General features: G+C 41.5%; 1 protein-coding gene across 1 annotated transcript in view; it reads left to right on the plus strand.

The window, feature by feature from the left end:
• Window positions 1-13,488, plus strand: part of MED12 (mediator complex subunit 12) — a 573,790-nt gene that overhangs the window by 405,988 nt on the left and 154,314 nt on the right. The window contains exon 29 of the mRNA XM_029607961.1: window positions 7,908-8,062. Coding sequence (XP_029463821.1) covers window positions 7,908-8,062 — 155 coding nt within the window. The remainder of the gene's footprint in view (window positions 1-7,907; window positions 8,063-13,488) is intronic.

Consider the following 13,488-nt stretch of genomic DNA (forward strand, 5'->3'; position numbering starts at 1 on the left):
TAGCACTGCAAAAATGCTAAGTAGTAACAGTAAATCAAAGCAGGTGTTGAGATGAGGTGGGTGAGGGAGGGAGCTGAGAGCAGAGAGATATATACCTAGTCATTTATGAATTGTGGGACCCCGATGTTTCATTACCACACTAGGCCCAGCTCCAGCTTGAGAGCCCTGTGCTGATGCTGCCTTGCTTTGCACCCACACTGCTGCTACTTTCATCTTTGTCCTTGTCCTCCTTGTTTGATGCCTGCTTCTTTTCCTCCCATCCGGTGCCCTCCCATGCAAGGAGAATAACGAGACACCAAAGAGAGAGAGAGAGAAACTTCTATGCATCCCTCACTCTTTCTGTAAAGTTATATTTCCTAAGTTTACTCTTGAGACTACTCCATTTGAACCTTATACCATAACTACTTGTTCTAGAACTTCCTTTTTACTGAAAAATTTGTTTTTTATACATTAATTATACCTTTCAGGGATTTGAATGTTTTTATATCATCTTCCTCTTGGCTATACATCTTTACAGCTCATTTCATGGGGTTTATTGTACCACCTCTGCACCTTTTTGGTAGCCCTTCTCTGACTGTCTCTAATCTGTCTATATCCTATCGAAGATATAGCTTCTAGAATTGAGCAACACACTGCAGAGGAAGACTCACCAATAAAATGTACAGAAGTATTATCAATTTTAATTTTTGCGAGTTGAACCTCCCCCATTGACCCTAGTAGTCCTCTGGATCTGTTCACTGCCTTATCACACTGGTTTGCATCTTAAGGTTATCAGACACGATTACCACAAAATCTCTTTTTTTATGCACATCAGTATCTCATTTCCCATGATTTACTATTTCCTTGGATTTCTGAACCAGAAATACATCTTTTTTATACTGAATTTTAGCTGCTGAGCATGTGACCATGCCTCACATTTTCTGTTCTATATGGAGTATCCCACCTTACCACAGATCGTAGCATTATCTGCAAAAAGACAAATCTTTCCTGCAAACCCCTCTGTAATATCACTTGGGAATCTGGATTGACTCTCACTTAACTTTTTGACGTCATGTTAAAACCGTTATCAAATCTATTTTTTTCAGATTGAGGGTTTTAATTGGTCTTAAACATGTGCTGGATAAGGTTGATTTTCAGACAGTTGTTCAAGTTTCTATACTACCCATGGTTGATTAGAACATAAGAACATGCCATACTGGGTCAGACCCAAGGGTCCATCAAGCCCAGCATCCTGTTTCCAATTGTGGCCAATCCAGGCCATAAGAACCTAGCAAGTACCCAAAAGCTAAGTCTATCCCATGCTACTGTTACTAGTAAAGGTAGTGGCTATTTTCTAAGTCAACTTAATAGCAGGTAATGGACTTCTCCTCCTAGAACTTACCCAATCCTTTTTTAAACCCAGCTACATTAACTGCACTAACCACATCCCCTGGCAACAAATTCCAGAGTTTAATTTCTCCGATTAGTTTAAATGTGCCACATGCTAACTTCATGGAGTGCCCCCTAGTCCTTCTATTATCCAAAAGAGTAAATAACCAATTCACATTTACCCGTTCTAGACCGCCTTGCCACTCCAGATGTCTTCGTCTGCCTTGCCACTCCAGATGTCTTCGTCTGCCTTGTCCTCTGTCCGGCCTGCTGCTTCACACCACTCCCTAGCAGCAATCCGAAAGGGCTTGGAAAGGTCGGAGGACCATTCAGAGACCACCATTGCATTGGTGGTCTCAAGGAAGCGTGCAGGTCCGGTCGAGGCTCAGGGTAAGGACGGTTCACCGCAAGGTCACAAACATCTCTTGTCCCGCGCTGGGGAGCGCCTCCTGGCACTCCCTTCATCCACAGCGCAACGCAAGGCAAGTCTTGCCTCACAAATCTGCTTCATTTTTTGAAGGGGTTAATAATCATGTGGATAAAGGTGAGCCAATAGATATAGTGTATTTGGATTTTCAGAAGGCGTTTGATAAAGTCCCTCATGAGAGGTTAATCAGAGTAGTTAAATCACAAGCTGATTGTGATAAATTGCAGGATAAATTTGTGAGACTGAAAGATTGGGCAACCAAATGGCAGATGAAATTTAATGTGGACAAGTGCAAGATGATGCATATAGGGAAAAATAACCCTTGCAGTAGTTAAACAATGTTAGGTTTCACATTAGGAGCTATCACCGGAAAAAGATCTAAACATCATAGTGGACAATACATTGAAATCGTCATCACAGTGTGCTGTGGCAGTCAAAAAAGCAAACAGAATGTTAGGAATAATGTTAGGAATTATTAGAAGAGGAACAGTGTGCAAATCCAAGGCTCTCGTGCTAAACTTTCAAAAGGGAAACTTTGATAAAATGAGAAAAATTGTTAGGAAAAAACTGAAAGGAGCAGCTACAAAAGTAAAAAAATGTCCAAGAGGCGTGGTCATTGTTAAAAAATACCATTCTAGAAGCACAGTCTAGATGTATTCCACACATTAAGAAAGGTGAAAAGAAGGCAAAACGATTACCGGCATGGTTAAAAGGGGAGGTGAAAGAAGCTATTTTAGCCAAAAGATCTTCATTCAAAAATTGGAAGAAGGAACCAACAGAAGAAAATAGGATAAAGCATAAACGTTGGCAAGTTAAATGTAAGACATTGATAAGACAGGCTAAGAGAGAATTTGAAAAGAAGTTGGCTGTAGAGGCAAAAACTCACAGTAAAAACTTTTTAAAATATATCCGAAGCAGAAAGCCTGTGAGGGAGTCAGTTGGACCTTTAGATGATCGAGGGGTTAAAGGGGCACTTAGAGAAGATAAGGCCATCACGGAAAGATTAAATGATTTCTTTGCTTCAGTGTTTACTGAAGAGGATGTTGGGGAGGTACCCGTAATGGAGAAGGTTTTCATGGGTAATGATTCAGATGGACTGAATCAAATCACGGTGAACCTAGAAGATGTGGTAGGCCTGATTGACAAACTGAAGAGTAGTAAATCACCTGGACTGGATGGTATACACCCCAGAGTTCTGAAGGAAATAAAAAATGAAATTTCAGACCTATTAGTAAAAATTTGTAACCTATCATTAAAATCATCCATTGTACCTGAAGACTGGAGGATAGCAAATGTAACCCCAATATTCAAAAAGGGCTCCAGGGGCGATCCGGGAAACTACAGACCGGTTAGCCTGACTTCAGTGCCAGGAAAAATAGTGGAAAGTGTTCTAAGCATCAAAACCACAGAATATATAGAAAGACATGGTTTAATGGAACAAAGTCAGCATGGCTTTACCCAAGGCAAGTCTTGTCTCACAAATCTGCTTCACTTTTTTGAAGGAGTTAATAAACATGTTGATAAAGGTGAACCGGTAGATGTAGTATACTTGGATTTTCAGAAGGCGTTTGACAAAGTTCCTCATGAGAGGCTTCTAGGAAAAGTAAAAAGTCATGGGATAGGTGGCGATGTCCTTTCGTGGATTGCAAACTGGCTAAAAGACAGGAAACAGAGAGTAGGATTAAATGGACAATTTTCTCAGTGGAAGGGAGTGGACAGTGGAGTGATAAAACCAAATTGGGAACTCAGACCATATCTACCTGGCTAGCAGATTGTATTTCATTTTGCTATCATCAAGCAGGACTTCCTCTGCAGGAACATGTTAAAGCATACTCAGTAAGAGCAGTGGCAATGTCAATGGCACACCTCCATTCCATACTTCTTGCTGACATCTGTAGAGCTGCCACATGGAGCTGCCTCCATACATTTGTAGCTCATTGTCTTGATAAGGCTGGCAGACAGGATTCCATCTTCGGCCAATCGGTCCTGTGTAACCTGTTTCCCATATAATAACCCAACTTCCTTCCTGCGACCCAGGGAGATGATCAGGCTGCCCTGCTAACCAAAACTACCACAGTTGTTGTGCCTGTTGCAGATCATTAGGTGTTTTGGCTACATGACATTTGGGCATCCTGTAGCTTGCTAATCACCTACATGTGAGGACTACCATCCTGCTTGTCCTGTGAGAAAGCAGAGTTGCTTACCTGTAACAGGTGTTCTCACAGGAAAGCAGGATGGTAGTCCTCAGGAAACCTACCCGCCATCCTGCGGAGTTGGGTTCGTTTACATTTTATTTTATTTTTTGCTCGTACTTTTTACCACAAAAAGACTGAAGGGGGATCCGTGCTGGATGCAGGATTGGTGGCATGCTGGGCATGCTCAGTGGTGCCACTCAAAGTTATAGAAACTTTGACACAAGTTTTCCGTGATTGGGCTCCATCCTGATGATGTCACCCACATGTGAGGACTAACATCCTGCTGTCCTGTGAAGAATGCCTGTTACAGGTAAGCAATTCTGCTTTACTTAGAGGCACTTGGGCTACTTTTGCTTTTATTGGAACCTCTATGTTGGGATGTCCTAACTTCCCTGTTTCATTAGTATCCTTCGAAGAGACCTCCCTCCAAACCATGTACTACCGAGCAACTGTCAGCTTTCCCCCATGTTCTAGTTTAAAAGCTGTTCTATCTCCTTTTTAAATGTTAGCACTGGCAGCCTGGTTTTACCCTGATTAAGGTAGAGCCCATCCTTTCAGAAAAGACCCCCTCTTCCTCAAAATGTTACCCAGTTTTAACAAAACTAAATCCCTCTTCCCTGCATCATTGTCTCATCCATTCATTGAGATTCCAGAGCACTGCCTGCCTCTAGGGACCTGCGCATAGAACAAGGAGCATTTCATGGAATGTACCTTGGAATTCTGGATTTCAACTTTCTACCTAAGACGGTAACTTTAAAATTGGCGCGCAGGTGCACTTTATCAGTCTACACCCAGGTATGTGGCTATTTAATAACTTGCACATATATTTGCGCGCATGTTATAAAATAGCCTGGCAGTGCACATGTGTGTGCGCCAAATTTTAAGTGGGCACGTGCAGATGTTGCTTCTACCGTGTAAATCGGGGTATTTTAAAAGGGGCATTTGCCAATGCCATTTCTAGTTTTACCAGTTCGTCCAGTTGAGAGAGGTCTTCCAAACCCTCTAGTTTAATCCCTCTTAAAACCCTGCCGATCTGCCTATTTATTTTATAACTTACACAGCATCCATAGCAGAAGTACATAAGAACATAAGAAATTGCCATGCTGGGTCAGACCAAGGGTCCATCAAGCCCAGCATCCTGTTTCCAACAGAGGCCAAAACCAGGCCATAAGAACCTGGCAATTACCCAAGTAAAGTTACATGGCAGGAGGCCTCAGCGCGTGCCAGCTCACATAAGTATTTACGTGCACGTCTCAGCGTCACGCCCTGAAATGCCCATGCCTCGCCCCTTTTTGAAAGCTGCTGAGATATGTGCGCTGTGGCATTTACATGCCTATCCAGGCAGCTTTTAAAATCTACTCAGCATGCGCAAGCCCAACATATTCACACATCCCCTAATTAATGCATGCATCAGGCTTTTAAAATTCATCTTTAAGAAGTTAAATTTGCCTTCTAGATCCTCCCTCCCACACCTTCCTATGTTGGTGCTCCTGTGTACAGCTGGCTACCCCCCCCCCCCCCCAGCACTATCTAAAACGTTGTGTAGGTGATATGTTAGGTCCTCTACTTTCAACCAGGCAGGCAAGTTACCAGGCAATCCTCACATCCACCAGCCACCCAGCTATTTATATTCCTAATGAATTAATTGCCAGTTGTAATTGCTTTCCTAATCCTTCCCTCCTGGGCACAAGCCAGGAAAATTTCTAGACTGTTCAGTTACATTTCCAGCATGATGTGACATGGTCACATGACCCAATGTCTCCACCAAATTGCTGTCTAAGGACAATGGTAATTAGTTCAATTCTCTTTTTCAGCATTTAAGTTTTGCTTCCAGAAAAATCAACAAAATGCTATAAAAACATTTTGTTTTTTCTTACTTTGTCAGCCTCTCTTTATACCCAAATTCACCTGTCTTCTCTCACTTTTCTTCTCTGTAAAGCCTCTCTTCTGGCTTTACCCCACTATTAGTCTCTATCCTTCTCCCCCTCCAAAATTCTTATACCAGCCTCTTTTTCCCTTTGCTCCTGCATTCTCTCTTCCTTGTCCAACTCAGACATTTTTTCCTTCTCTTCCTCTGTGGAATCTGAGGCTGTGATCTCTGCTTGTGCAGTGCTTAGTCCATGTGGACTTGATGAGCAACAGTTAGGTGTACGATTGAACCTAGTATGGCTAAATGTTATGCATTTGTCGCCCTTAAGTGTGTGTGTGTGTGTGTACTGCATGCTGTTAGGCAGATGTACTAAGCTGAAATTCAGTGTTCAATTTCTTAACGCACATGCTTAAAAAAATTTTAACTCTCAGTGCAATAAGCCAGTGGAATGATAATGCATCACAGGTTTAAATAAAAAGCATGCTAACTCGAAAATGTGCTTAAAGAATTGCTTAACATGCATAAAAACATGATTTGTGTATAAAGAGCACAAAAAAATATTTGCGCATAAATCCCGAGTTGCTCGAGCTAAGAGCCCAACCTCTGACCAGGAATTAACTTTGAGCATTAACAAAACGTGGGGTAGGCCTGCACATTTCTATAGCTAGTGCCTTTATGAGCATCCAGTGAATGCAAGATAGCATGCAGTGCACATGCATATACAAACACAGTGCATGATATAATGAGGGTTAAGCCTGTGCACCTCTATAGCTAGTGCCTTCATTAGCATCAGCCTTCCATGCGAGAGCACTAACCAACATGCCCAGCTTTGCACACACTTTCTGTGGCTGATCTAATAAAACCATGCGGTAAAACGGGCACTCAGTATGAGCGCCCGTTTTCCTAATGTGCACACAGCCACCTCTCCTGTGCGTCTGATGCAATAATCTAATGAGCTGCTGTGCTAAAAAGGATGGGCTAGGCAGGGGAAATTGTGTGTCCCTAGCGCTCCATCAGGCACCCAGGAGACATGACTTTGCGCAAGTTAGGAAAACAAACGCTCAATGCGAGTGTCCATTTTATCCCGCCGTGTCCAGTGAAGATCCAACTTATTGAACATTGCAACTGCTTGAATACAAGTAAATTACAAATTTGTATGGTTGAATGTTATCTAACAAAAAGAACAATTGCACCCTCAATATATAAAAATACATCCAAAAAATATTTTTTCAGGAGGAAAAACTTCAGATGCCAGATTTGCAACAATTCACAATTGTTCTTCTTTTTAATAGCTATTTCCTGCCCCGTTTGCCTCTTTTATTTTTTAGCATTATCTAACAGCAGGGCATTTGTTTTTGGACCTTCAGTGCTGTATTTTGGAACGAGTAATGAGATCAGAAAACATTTTTTAAATAAACATGAACAGTTTCAGATTTTTACTCTTCAGTCTATGCATAATTCTTAATCACCCTTAATCATCGCAATGATACTAAGTAGGAGGAACGACAAAAAACAGTATTTTTTGCTTTTATTTGAGCCCTTGACGTGCAGTAAGACAACGCCAGCTCCGGGGCAGGTGTTAAATTTGCTGTGTTTAAAAAGTGCACATTGGGCGCACAGTGATTTTTTTTGCATCTAATAGCCTCATCTACGTGGCATGTACATGCGATGAGCACTATTTGTTACCTACACGTTTGGATGTGCGTTTTGAATGCCCTAATCCCCTTATTGCATCGGGTGTTAGTCTAGCACACCCAAAATGTGTATCCCATTGCTCATTAAGCTGTACACTAGGCTGAGCACACTTTATTGCATCAGCCTTTTGTTGCAAAACTTGCTGCATCTGGAATAAAATATACACACAAAACTGTGCAGACAATTGTAGGTAGAACTGATCTGCTGAATGTACCTTATTACATCAGGCCCTGCGTTTGTATGTACATGTGCACTACATGCTATTTTGCATTACCCTCACTGGTGTACATAAGTTGTTTTGTTATTCGTGTTGCATGACAAAGCAAGATAATAATTCTTCTCTGCTCCTCAGGAAATGAATTCATTATTGGAAAACATTGCCAAGGCCACCATTGATGTATTTCAGCAGTCAGCAGAGACCTGCTGTGCTAGTGTTTCAGGGAACGGTGTCAACAGTGGTTCAGCAAGCATCATACCTCCTAGCAGCAAAGCAAAGCCCATCCTGAGGTAAATACAAGCAGAATTCAGGCTTGTTATTTGAAATCATCTGAAATGTGCTACAGGCATAAGCAGAATGGCAGTCCTGCAACTCGCTGTTTAAAGGTCTTCAGTGAGCTCTAAGAACACTTCAAATTGCGCAAAATGCTGCTCCCTTATATATTGATGGGCTCTAATACAAGAAATTAAATCACACCAGTCATCTTCTCACTTCACTGGCTTCCTATTCAATGGCATATTTTATATACAAAGTGGCAGTAATTCATAAATTGTTTGCTTATTTATTTAGAAATGTATGGACTGCACCATCCCATGTTCTGGGCAGCATACAAGAATTATACATTCATAAAATATGATAAAACAATGAAAAAAACATATTACTAAAACAAATATTAAATATAAAAGTATAAATAACTAAAAAAATATATAAAAATACAATAATCAGAAACAGACATTGTTGAGTATTACAGTTGTCTACAGTTAGCTTGTTACTGAAATACTGGCAGGCTGGTATCAGCACAGATATATATAATACCACCTGCCTTTGGATTAGTTCAGTTTTATGGATTCATACATCAGTTTGAACTTTGAGATCTACCAGTCAGGCCTTATTTGAAGTCCCCTCCCCATGTCTTGCGCACCTTACAGAAACACGAAGGAGGGTGTTTTCAATAGCTGTACCATTATTATGGATCTCGCTGCTTTCATCCTTGCGCAGTGCTTCTGACACTCGGGTTTGTTATTATATAATGAGATTGAGGCTTTAGAAAATCTTGCTAGAGTTAAAAACCTGGGCTTAATTAATTTTCCATATACTAGATTATTACCAGCATCTGAAATGTTTAAAAAACACTTGCAAGAAGTTCTGTCTTTTTCAGAAGCTGATGTACCTTACGTTTCCGAAATATTTTGTCTGAGGAAAGGATCAGACCAGATAAATCAGCCTCCTACTTTAGAAAGCCCTGGCCTATCAACATCTCTTGAGGAATCGGTAGACTTAATAAGTAACAGAGCTACTTTAATAGTTTCCTTTTGTGCAGAGTAAGATAAAGAATTGGTGTTTTACAAATACTTGAAAAATAAGGATATCTCCTTTTGTGGGCAAAAGATACAAATATTTCCTGATGTCTCTCGTCCTACACAAGTACATAGGAGACTCTTTCTTTAAAAAATAAGGTTCTTGCCCTGGGAGCATCCTTCTTTCCTTAAGTTTCCTTGTGGATGTTTTATAACTTTGAATTCAAATAAGTTTGTATTTACTGATCCTTTACACTTGGAAACTTTCATTCTTAATAAGAATGCAGAGAGAGGTTCAGAAGACCAGTGTTTGTAAATTGTGGTAAGGATGTAGTTGTGGGGGAAAGTCTAAGAAACTTAGATTACCCAAGTATTTTCTCCTTTTTCCTTCAATAACGTTGTTGTAGTTTCTTACAACTCCCCAATTTACAGGGCATACGATTGCTGTATTTTTTAAATTTTTGTTAGCAAGATTATTGCTTGTAATTATTGCTCTACAACAATTGTATATTCCTTATCTTATTGTAATTAAATAAAAATGTAATAAAGCACTAAAATCTGTGCTGTTTCAGAAGGCATATGAAGATCGAGTTTCCCCCATTTCTTAATGTAGATTTATTGTAAGCTGCAGTAGGAATACTTATTTGTGGGCTTTGTTACAGTCCACCCAACATTTATTTAGTTTTAATATGTTTGCTTTGTATTGTGTATTTATACATGCTTATCTTTTTCTGTATATTACTATGTACCTCACCCTGAACTTAGGGAGGGGGTGCAGATTATAAATATTTTAAATAAGTGGAAGTCATGTTTAGAGCTCGGCCAAGGACATTTTATGCCATTTTATAAAATTTTGATTGTACCTCCCTGAGCATGCATGGCATGACTGATCAAGGTTTCTCATGCTCCTGCTTCAAGCGTTTTTTTCTTTTCAGTGCACATCAACAGGATTCATTTGTCACAGGTCCCCTTTCTAGGGTCTAAGTAGGTTTGTTTTTTTTGCCATCTTCTAAGTTTCCTTTCACGCTCAACTGGTGCACCAGTATGTTGCGGTCATTAAGTCATTCAATTTTGATTCGCTTTTTTTTGACTGGCCATGGATAAGCAAGCCAGTAGCTGCCATTGATACCCCATGTGTGAAGAGGTTTATCATGGAACCCCATGATAGATGAATCCAGTACCTGTAGGCATCTCATGATGTCTAGAGGTGTCACCAGTGCGCGACCATCACCCCATTGGTTCTGTCTGGAACTGATGCAAAAGTACTTCTGGCACTGAGAGACAACCCATTGGAATTGGCATCGGAGCCCATTGGTGGATCTGGGAGTTGTACCAGATGTTGGCAATGCATCGCCATTAAGGGGGCATCGTATTCCTCAACATCAAGCATCAGGAAGGACCTGAGATGCAGGCTATTGCCTACCTCCTCATACTCAAACAAGGTGATAGGTTCCACCTCTTCAGTTCTGGCATTGAACAAATGCAAAGAAGCATCAGTCTCTATCAGTGTACAATGCTAGAGCGGTGACATCCTGGCTGTGGCCATGAATCCCCTGAAACACTCTGTGAAGAAAACACATCCGCATCAGTTTCCAAGGGTCCAGGTGTTAGCCATGGCTTCATAGTAAGACATGGCCACTCCTCTTGCCTCCCATTTGGTGCTGGCATCAGCAGCTGGACAAAAAGATCCAGCAGTCCTTGAGCATGGCGATGCAATGTCTTGGTGCTCTGGCATCAGGGTTGATGCAGGCTAAGGTCCAGCCTCTGCTTGAATTCTTGCAGCTGCCCAATAGCCTTGCATCAAAGCTGATGCTGGCTCCTGGAGGGGAATTGGCGTCAATGTGGCTGCCTTGATGGCAATCTCTAATCCATCAGGGATGAAGCTTCCCTGAAATACGGGAGATCGAGTTCTAATCCCCAACAGACAAATGCTACCTTCTCTGAGGCCTTGTCTGTGAGACAGGTGCCATCTGGGTCTTAACCACCAGCATTCTAGTTGGACTTTGACTCACTGTATTCCTGGGGGTACAGTTACAGATCTGGAGATATCTCTGAAAAAGAGGAATGGACAGGTCTCCCCTCTGACCCCTGTCCACCACAGAGAAGGAAGTCCCCTCCAGAGAACTCTTCTTTGCTGGATTCATTCAGAGAATGGCAAATACCATTCCTTTTCCTTTGTTCAAGGAGAATAAGACCAGGAATAAGATGGTGTACATTCTCCAGTTCTTGGAGCCTCCTAAGGAATTTATGGCAGTCCCAGTTCATGAGAGCCTTTGGAAGGTACTGATGAGGATGTGGGAATTCTGCTCTATGTAGCTCCCATAAATAAGGCAGACCCGATTTATCTAATCTGAAAGGCTTCTGGATTCAAAAAGTAGTATCTATCTCATCAATTTGCGCTGGTCAAATCTGCTCTCAAGAGGGTCAAGATCCATTCCTTGGTGCTGTCATGGAAGATTCCAGAACCTTGAATACTCTTGGGAAGAAGGTATTTTCAGGGAGCTATGCTCAACACCCACATAGGCCCTCTACCAGCTCTTTATGGGCCACTAAATGCAAGATATGCTGAAGCAGATGCAAGAGATAATGGAGCGGTTTCCTTGAAAGCAGTGCAACAATCTTCAGTCACTGTTGGGAAAGGAAATGAAGTGTGGAAAAACGCATTCTCATTTACCTTTGATGTCTTCAAGACTATATTGAGAGTCTCTGCCATGGAGATTGGAGCCCATAGACTCTCCTGGCCGCGGGCCTCAGACCTTCAATCTGAGGTTCAGAAAAGACTTGCTGATGTACTGTGTACTGGAGAGACTCTCAAAGATAGGATTAAGCATGCGGTGGCACAGATCCGTGAACACTGTGCCATAGTTCAGCAACTCTCCATAGCCACTCCAGACCTGCCCTTCTCCGCCAGGAAGTTCTCGAGCATGGGGCCGAGGAGACACTTCTAGCCGAGAAAGCATTATCCTCTGCCCCACCTCAGTCCATGCACAACAGGCCCCCTCCTATCTTCCCAAGGTTGTAGGGAGCTCCTAAATCACATCCGGCAGCCCTGTCAAAGCCTGGGATGGAGTTTTGACTGGATCACGTAGAGCATAGCCTGCATTCACATACTCATGTCTGTTGAAGGCAGGCTGAGGTTTTACATAAACCACTGGACCAGTATAACTTTAGGCTTGTGTGTCTTCAGCATCATAAGAAAACAGATTACTTCTATCTGGTGTCCCTCCAAATTGATTTGTGGACTTCACTTGTGGGCATTCTCTGCATCAGGAATTACTTCAGAAGGAACTCCTTTCCCTCTTAGAGATCTATGCGGTTGAACCCTTAAAACATAAGAAATTGCCATGCTGGACCAGACCAAGGGTCCATCAAGCCCAGCATCCTGTTTCCAACCGAGGCCAAAAGAACCTGGCAAGTATCTAAACACTAAGAAGATCCATGCTACTGATGCCAGTAATAGCAGAGGCCATTCCCTAAATCAACTTTATTACAGCAGTTATTGGACTTCTCCTCCAAGAACTTATCCAAACCTTTTTTGAAGCCAGCTACACTAACTGCACTAATCACATCCTCTGGCAACAAATTCCAGAGCTTAATTGTGCATTGAGTGGCCAATACAGGATCCCATGGAGTAGAAAGATTCCATGCTGCTTATCCCAGAAATAAGAAGTGGATTTCTGCAACTCCACCTTAATAATAACTTGTCCAGGGCTTTTTTAAACGCATCATCTACACTAATAGCTTTCACCATATCTTCTGGCAACGAATTTCAGAGCTTAATTATGCGCTGAGTAAAAAAAAATATTTCTCTTATTTTAAATGTATCACCTAGTAATTTCATTGTGTCCCCCCTAGATTTTGTACTCTTTAAAAGAGTAAAAAAACGATCAACATGTACCCATTCCACTCATTATTTTATAGACTTCTATTATATCTCCCCTCAGCCATCTCTTCTCTAGAATGAAGAGTCCTAACCTCTTTAGTTTTTCCTCATAGGGGAATCATTCCATCCCTTTTATCATTATGGTCGCCCTTCTTGGTACTTTTTCTAATTCTGCTATATCTTTTTTGAGATGTGGTGACCAGATTACACAATATTCAAGATGAGGTTACACCATGGAGCGATACAGAGGCATTATGATATTCTCTGTCTTATTCTCCATTCCATTCCTAATAATTCTTAGCATTCTATTTGCTTTCTTGGCTGTTCCCATACACTGAGCAGAAGATTTCAATGTATCATCAAAAATGATGACTAGATCCTTTTCCTGGATGGTGACTCCTAACGTGGAACTTTGCATTGTGTAGCTATAATTTGGGTTACTGTTCCCTAAGTGCATCACTTTGCACTTGTCCACATTAAATTTCATTTGCATGCCCATTCTCCCAGTTTTTGGAGTGTGTAGTTCAATGTGTTT

Source organism: Rhinatrema bivittatum, chromosome 6 (genome assembly GCF_901001135.1).
Source record: "Rhinatrema bivittatum chromosome 6, aRhiBiv1.1, whole genome shotgun sequence".
Taxonomy (NCBI): Eukaryota; Metazoa; Chordata; class Amphibia; order Gymnophiona; family Rhinatrematidae; genus Rhinatrema; species Rhinatrema bivittatum.